At 48.7% G+C, this 8,558-nt stretch overlaps 1 protein-coding gene across 1 annotated transcript in view; it reads right to left on the reverse strand.

The window, feature by feature from the left end:
* Positions 1-3,582, reverse strand: part of LOC109476949 (histamine H1 receptor-like) — a 9,368-nt gene extending 5,786 nt beyond the window's left edge. The window contains exon 1 of the mRNA XM_019777966.1: positions 3,193-3,582. Within this exon, the coding sequence (XP_019633525.1) occupies positions 3,193-3,582 (390 nt within the window). The remainder of the gene's footprint in view (positions 1-3,192) is intronic.
* Between the last annotated feature and the right edge of the window lie 4,976 nt (positions 3,583-8,558).

The raw sequence follows: 8,558 nt of genomic DNA on the forward strand, positions 1-8,558 counted from the left end.
TCGTCGTCGTCGTCGTCTCTCTCTCTCTCTCTCTCTCTCTCTCTCTCTCTCTCTCTCTCTCGTGTGTGTGTGTGTGTGTGTGTGTGTGTGTGTGTGTGTGTGTGTGTGTGTGTGTAGTATGCACTGTGTGTGTGTCTCTATCTCTGTTTCTGCCTTTCTGTCTGTCTCCTTCTGTCTCTCTCTCCCTCTCTTTGTATGTGTGTTTCTGTGATTCCTGTACCCGCTCCAGTGCTGCCATCCATCCTCAGCGCTGCTGCTTGTTACTGAGGCGACATTGATTCCTGCAGACGTACGGTTGTCTCCCGAGGACAGGGTCATGCCTGGTTAAGTCCACATCTGCTTAAACACCGGAGAGAAACTTGACGGAATCGATCTTTCCTTGGTTTTCTCATCCCAATCGATTTGCTTCAAGGCTGACTGCATGACAACAAAAGCACAGCTGCACGATTATTCCTCAACGTACGACAAGTGCATAGTGTGTACATCACTGGGCGGTAAAGTGACGTAGAAAAGCCTGCGTGCTTTAAATAGAAATAAGAAATAATTGAAGTCGTTGTGAATTTCTTGTTTCATTGATTAATGAGAATTTCTCGCTGATTCTGTGGAAATTCCACTGTCGCGTACATGCAATATTCGAGTTCCCTCGCACACTTGCATTTTGACCTCCAATTCGAGTTTCCTGTTAGTCTGCGGTTACACCATTCCCCTCACGTCCTGTGAGCCCGCCGTACGTACAACGCCAATTGTTTCAGACAAATGCTATCAACCCTTTCAAATTTGATGGCGTAATAAAAAATAGAAAGCAAGAATATGACGAATTTGACCGGGGTATCACTTCACATCGATCAGTGTCCGTGCGGGGTGCAGGTTGGGAGGAGAGGCAGACGTGTTTTTATAAAGGCGCTCGGAGACGCGCAACTTGAATATGGATTTATATCCTCGCCTGACTGATTTAGCCCGAAGCCAGGTGTGCATCAGCGAGTTTCGGATTCTGACATTAGAGTGAAATCCCAGCTAATGTCAGCATGATAGATAATCCAAATGCGTCAAACAAGCGTGCTACGGCGAGGAATTTATTCTTTCCCCTGACGACTTTCCGCCAGCGGGCGTGCGGATAAAGCCGGAAAAACTCCGCCTGAGGCAAACCATAGAGGGAGTCTCAGCAAATCCTATGTGATTATTACGGCAAAAAATGTGCATAGACGATCCAAACGCACCATATGCTCTGCTTATGACGAATAATTTAATACTTTTCCAGATGGTTTTCCGCCGGTGGTTGGTTATATAAAGCCGGAAAACCCATAGCAGGAGTTTTAGGTAATCCGACATAATAGAGGAAAGCCTCAGCTAATGTCACCATACGTTATCCAAACGCACAATAAGCGTTAGTTACGGCAAAGAACTCGATACCTTCCAAATGGCTTTCCGTCGGTGTTGGTTTGTATAAAGCCAGAAAAGTCACCCTAGAGCAAGTCATAGCGGGAGTTTCAGGAAATGAGGCAATGAGATTAAAGTAAAATCTCGGCTAATGTCAACATGGACCATCCACACGCACGAAAATAGTTTTTTGTTTGTTTCGGAAAATAATTCAATGCTTCCCAAACGGTTTTCCGTCTGTAGGCGCATAAATTTTCTCAGTCGACAAAATTGCCCTGAAAGTAAATCGTACATCCAAGAACGGGGAGGTTTAAGATACCGACATAATTAAAATTTCAGTTAAAATCTCAGTTGTCACCATATATTATCCAAACCCACCGTAAGATTTGGTTACGGCAAAGAATTCAATATTTTCCCAGACGGTTTTTCGCCGATGGGCGGACATGCGAAGCCGGGAAAACCTACCCTAGGGGACGCCATAGTGGGAGTTTTAGGATACCAACATGATTAAAGTAAAATCTCAGCTAATGTCGCCATAGTCAATCCTACAGCACCATACGTTCTGCTGACGAAGAAGATTTAGGGTTTCCCAAACGGTATTTTGCCGGTGGGCGCGCTCATAAATGCTCCGAAATAAGTAGTACTATCAATAAAGACCTATTTTCAGCCCCATCTGTCAGATCGAAGTAGTTTGAAAGCAGGAGGATTGAAGGTTTGAGCTGCCCTGTCGCCGGCTTGACTTATGGATATCGACTTCCTTACGTCACAGGCAGGGAATGGATGGAGGGGCACGTCTTGAGAATTTGTTAGCATCTTACAGCCTGAGTGAAGTTTCAAGGAACACAATACCATAGCTAGAGATAGCAGGAGCTAGCCTGGAATCCATCCCTACCGACAAATAGCTACTAGAACCGGCAGATAGCTCTTAGGGATGGATTCCAGGCTAAGCAAAGCCGAGGTCACAATCTACATGTAGAATTGGGGAATACGGCGTGCACCATAAGCATGGCCGTTTTTCCAGTCTATACCCTTCCTACAGATGGTAAAGTATCAGCTTGTAAACATCTCTCCCATACATCCACAGACAGATGGTTAAGTTAACGTCAGAACCAGAACCGTGAATAATGAAAGCCCATCAAAGTGGCATTCCCGTCTCCGCTAAAACGGTTCGTGCCTGTAAACGTATACAAAAGTCGTTACCGAGGATCGGCTTTTGATTAGAAAACACAGTCGGGGACTCTCTCTGGACGGCAGTGTGCTTTACTGTGAGGCCGCCTGTTGTTTTAAAGGTTAAAGAATGCTGAAATCCTTGTAACCTGAAGATTTTAGGCAGTAGCGTACGGATGGCATTCGACAAGTAATCAATGCCTAAGACGGTCGACTTTTATTGCGATATATGCCAGTCAAAACAGCGATTTTTGTGAGAAAAAAAATCAAACCTTGAGTTTTCATCGTGATCGAGAAAAGCCTAGACTTGCCGTAATTGTCTGGGTTCTAGTTTATTCCGTACAGCACTGCAAGCGGCAGCTATAAATGCACCAGGTACCAGACAAAGCGCCACGTAGCTGACAGAGCGTTAGCCCGAAGCGCCACATACCTGATGGGACGCCACCCAAAACTTCACGTACCTGACGGAGCGCTAGTCAAAGGTCACGTACCTGACGGAGCGCTAGTCAAAGTGTCACGTACCTGACAGAGCCCTAGCCCGAAGCGTCACATACTTAACAGAGCGCTAGCCCGAAGCGCCACATACCTGACAGAGCGCCATCCAAGGCGTCACGTACTTGACAGAGTGCTAGTCAAAGCGTCACGTACCTGACAGAGCGCCAGCCCGAAGCGCCACTCCTCGGCCAGGATGTAGGCGGTGCTGAGCGACATGACGCCCGTCCCCACCACCAGGTCCGACACCGCCAGGCTCACGATGAAGAAGTTGCTGACCGTCTGCAGTTCCTTGTTGGTCCGCACGGCGTGAAGCACCATGGCGTTCCCGACGCAGGTGACCAGACACAGGCAGGCCAGGACGATGCCTAGCGCCGTGTCCTTCCACACCGCCGTGGTGGTGTACCTCCACAGGCGGCCGTCGGGTGAGAGGGAGCCCGCCGACCAGACGTCCGGGCCGCCGGTGGCGTTACACGGCAGCAGCAGCTCGAGCGGGGAGCTGCTGTTCGCGGCGGCCGTCAGTTGGCACGTAATGTTGAAGGCCATGCTTCACACCTACTCTAGTCTTCTCGTCAAGTCTTATCCTTAAATGCTATGTACAAAGTCGCTTATTTACGAAAGATCTTTATACAAGTTTTACACGCCTCTGCTGTCAAAAACTGTTATGAGAGTTTCAGCGCACAAAGTAGACATGTGAACCGAGTAGGCGAGTTTTATTGTTCCGTGTCCTCTTAAGGAGAATCCTCTTCCCACGTCATCAACGTCACGCGCAGGTCACGTGATCACTCACACAGTGGATGAGCCAAGATGAGCCGGCGGATCCCGACGCCCCGGGGCACGTCAGTCTTCGCTCGTCAAGTTTTCATCCGGCTTTCCGGATGGCTGAAGCACATCGCAATTTCGTTTTTCATTTCGGTGGGGTGTCGGCCCGGGGAGGCGTGCTAAGCCCGCGCCCCTGGCGGCATGGATCATGCACAGCTCCCCATCAGCATGGACCAGTTTTTATTAAAAGTCGCCCCCTCCGGGAATGTCGAGTCAGGCACTTAATCCGATTACGCGATGGATGGGGCGGGCTGTCGATATTAGCTGTCACACCTGGTGATGGGCGACCAGCGGAAGGGTTAATTACACCCAGACATTTCCGGCGGTAATTAAGGTTGTGTGCTGGTTGTTGGGAAGGTCAGGCTGATGTTCCAACAGCTCATAGCAAGGTCATCATCGGAGAAAAACCTGTTGATGTCTTCAGAAAAATCTATCACTTTGAAGGATTACTATATTGTTTGGTAGGACAAAAGAACACACGACGCGATAAACCTCTTAAATGTGAGGATGGTTTCTGATCCTAGGATTGGTTCCTGACTTGTCAGATGAGTCTAGAATTTTCCTTTTTTGCTATCAATCAGTGAAACCCCACACTGGTGAGTAACCCTCCCTCGCGCGACGAACAGCCCAGCCTGATGGGGTCAGTGTCCTGCAGGCAGGCGGTATGAAACAAATGACCGGACGTTGTGACACATTTAGAATGTCTGAAGTTCGCACAAGAAAATCCCTGCAGGCTTGACGATTAGCACTTCAGAGGAGTGACCTCTCATTTCCCCAGTCTTAAAGGATCCTTGGATCGCCACCGTTATTGATGAGTCAATTGGAGAACCATGATTGGCCGGGAAGCCTGCGATGCCTCTCCTCGTCCTGAGAATCTGTCCTTGTCGACTTCCCCCGCCTGAGTCTCCCCCGCTGCCGTCACGTTCCCGCCCTCTGGGCGCGGGGAAACGTTCCCGTAGACCTGCAGAAATAGAAAGTGGAGAGGTAATAAGATCAGGTTTAACTGGGAAATCTAATTGTCTTTCTCCGTGTCCTTTGTTCAGACTGCTACCAGGGGAAACTTACCCCGGGAAAATCGATTTCAGGCCAGCCGATTTGGGGATGTACATAAAAGATCAGCCTGATTTGTCTGCCTATTTTGTATAATACAATTGGTCGTGAACATGGCGATGCATAAAGCGTCGACGGAATCTAGAAATATTAGGTTTGCGAACACATCACTAGAGCTTTAGATGCCAGCTTGTAGGGCTTCCTTGTTTCAACTTCCTGAAATTGACATGGATTTTCCATCATGTTGATCGCCATTCAACCAACAAATGCGATTGGTCGGGTACACGCAGAAAGCGTCCACAGGAATTAAGTTTTGGAACACATCGATGGAGTTTGAGATCCCGGTTTGTAAGGTTCCTCTCTTTCAAGATCGACAAGTACATGTACATACACATGCAGATATTCCATATTCCTTCACCTCACACAACCCCCAAATGGCTGGTAGTCACGGCCACCATGAGTCATTCCAAGCCAGGCTAGAAGCCTGCCCTTCTCGCCTAACCACCCCCGTCCTCTCCCAGATTTGCCCCTGATGGGCTTATATCGGGGTAGCCAAGATGCAGTTCATGGTCATGGATTTTTATCATGAAGACAGTCGTGGCCTTACAGGTATTGATTATATCATGGACCTGGATTCTAGAAGAAGGGATCAAGTCATACACGGAAATCTCAGCTCAACGTCACGGCGTCCGATATAGTTATTGTGTAACTAGATATTGATATCATAGCATCAAATATTGAGGTCAGATAACCGCACAATGACAAGATTAAAGGGAAGCTTATTGTAAACTTTCGGAAAGTTTGAAACAGTAACCATCGGCCTACCACCCCCCCCACCCCCGTACACGGACGGCCCCCCACGCCGACTGTTCCCCGTCTCCAGGGCGTTGCTAAGGTGCCCTTCAAGCGGCGCTGACGTCATCGCCCCTCGGTGGCCAGAAATGGCATTATTAGAGGAAAGATTGGAAGAAATGAGTCGTGAATTTGCCGGCCCGTCTGCCCTAATCTGACAGCTTATTTCACCCTTCGGTCAGTAATGAGCACCCGGGCGAACCCACCTATCCTGATCGGGTGATATTTGACGAAGATGAGTTTTTCGATCAGGTAATACCGCTTTCCCTTTACCTCAGGGGGGTGCGGCTCGCGGTCTATCACACTCGCACTTCCTCCGCCCGTGATTTGTCTCTGGTTGGCCGTCCGCGCTAAGTGGAAACGTCTTGGAATGAGGTTTGAAAAGTCATTCGCGCTGGCAGATTGCTGTAGATCACCCTGCGGACATTTCCAGAGAGGAGAATATGAGATGCGCGAAAGGGCAGAAGTCACGGTTACTGTTAGCGGGTTGTGGAATAGGTTGATTGCTGTAGGGAGAGCCGTAAGGGGGGGGTGCTAACAGTCAAAACTCTGGTAAGTTTTTTATCACTATCCGTAGTTGGAATTGCCAACTTAGATGGTCTGCGTCCGTAAATAGTTTCTTCATTTTGGTATATCAATGGTTAACAAAGTGATGCATACTCCAAGCCAAAGGAGCCTCTACTTTTACTGTAGTAGTGAATTACTACTTCATGAAGTTTGCGAGGAAACTAGGAATTAAACCTGGGCAAACTTGAGTTATCACGCTGCCGACGGCAGATGTCTGGCTCGGTCAATGGCCCCGAAGAGTTGTCAGATGGTCAGTTTATGAGCTTCCCTTTATTGAAGAGAGATCTGATACAAATGGTCTCCTACAACACCGCTCACGTACTACAGACTTCCCGGCACCTGCGACTCCCTCCTGACGTCACAATTCCGTTAAGTTGTGAACCAATCAGAAGAGAGAATCTGATGGAGACAGGAGACTTCGGTATGAAAGGTCGCATGGTGAGTAAAGGCCAATACAGTCTCCCCCGTCTCTCTTCTCTCTCTCTCTCTCTCTCTCTCCCTTCTCCCCCCCCCCCTATTTGCTCCATTGCTCCATTAACATCTGCACGAAATCCCCTGTCCTATAACTATCAGAAAATGTTTTCTGGGATGTCTGCCAGTTTGTGGACTGTATGATTTGTCCGACTGTGTGATTTGTAAACCGGGTCCTGAATTTTCTTTCTAAGGGCGTTTTTGGTGGTAAGGAGACAGACCACCGGAGCTTCTGACGTCGTCCTTGTGTGCTAAAAAGTTTTTTTAGTCTATCAAAGCCTTCGCGAAATTCAATGCTCTGTTGGAGCATGTTTTCTGGTTTCTCTGCCAGTCTTGGGCCCGACTGTGTGATTTGTACTCCCGTCAGGTTGCGGTAGGATGTAATGAAGCCGGGCAGGCTGGTCCGCGCTGATAGGCCGTCTGCCGCCGCTCTGTACCCGAATTATTACCGGGAAAACTTCATCATCCGCACCGTTCTAAGTACAGAGAATTTTATAAGGTCGTTTGCTTATTTTCTCTTCATTTATTCACGTTTTATTTATTGAGAATAGATCAGAAACCAAGACGTTTTTCAAAAACCCTCCCCTCAAAAGCATTTATTAGGACAATATTCCTAACCAATCTTACTTGTTTAAAAACAATTACATTGATTAGGAATGCAGTTACACCTTATACATTAAAATGCAAGATGGATGACGGAAAACGAAGGAGACAAGATGACTTGGTGTATGATCAATGAAGAAAACCTATCTTTAAGCAAAAAAAGTATGAACAATATTGAAGATATTACAAATTGGTAAGGGCGTTCAGTCCTACAAAACAACCTGGCCGTTGTCGGTTCCCCTGGATCATCATCATAGCTTGTCGCTATTTCTCTCAGCAAAAGTCCGAGCAGCTTCACTGGCCTCCTGGAGGTCTGAGTCTGTGCAGGTTGGCGAGAGTCTGCAGTTTCTCATCAGGTGTTGTAGGGTTTGGGGGTCCTCGCCACAGCTGCAGGCTGCACTGTTTGACTTTCCCCACCGTAGCAGGTTGTCAGCTGTCCTTGCAACCTTCGCCCTTGCCCGGTTCAGGGCGACCCAAGACCTTCTAGGCATGTCAGCCCCTGGGGGCAGGGACTCGCTGGGGGGTGGGAGTGCCCTGTTGTTGTTCGGGTCATTTCTCTTCCACAGATCGGCCCTGAGGGACTCTGGTGTCTTCCCCTCGAGGCCTTGGACAGTCATGAAGCTCCGGCGGGACCTCAGTCGCCGGGGTGTCTCCTGGTGCCCGTGTAGAGGGTGTCTTGGGTCGTTCTGTTGTTTTTCCCGCTCTGTCCTTGCTTGGACATCTCTTCGGATGCCAGGAGGGCAGATTCCTGCCAGTATGTACAGGGCTGACAGGGGGGTAGCCTTCAGGTTGCCTGTGATGGTACGACAGGCTCTGTTCAGTTCCACGTCGACCTTGTGGGCATGGGGTGACCTCTCCCATACTGCGGCGCAGTACTCAGCAGTGGAATAGCATAGGGCCAGCGCTGTCTGCTTGAGAGTGTTTGGCCAAGATTCAACTACCGTAAGGCTAATTGGGAAGCTTTCACAGAGGAGCTGGAAGCAGGAATAGAAGGCATAGACCCAACCCCTGAGGGCTACGTATCCTTTCGCCAACTGGTATGGAAAACCGCAAAAAACAACATGGTTAATTTTCTAAAACTTCATTTGTATTTTGCTGTCTTATATCATAATTTTCGTTCCACACGACTGCCCGGCCGGGCCCCGGGTTGGGAAATG

The sequence above is a fragment of the Branchiostoma belcheri genome, unplaced genomic scaffold (assembly GCF_001625305.1).
Source record: "Branchiostoma belcheri isolate BF01 breed outbred unplaced genomic scaffold, Haploidv18h27 scaffold4, whole genome shotgun sequence".
NCBI lineage: Eukaryota > Metazoa > Chordata > Leptocardii > Amphioxiformes > Branchiostomatidae > Branchiostoma > Branchiostoma belcheri.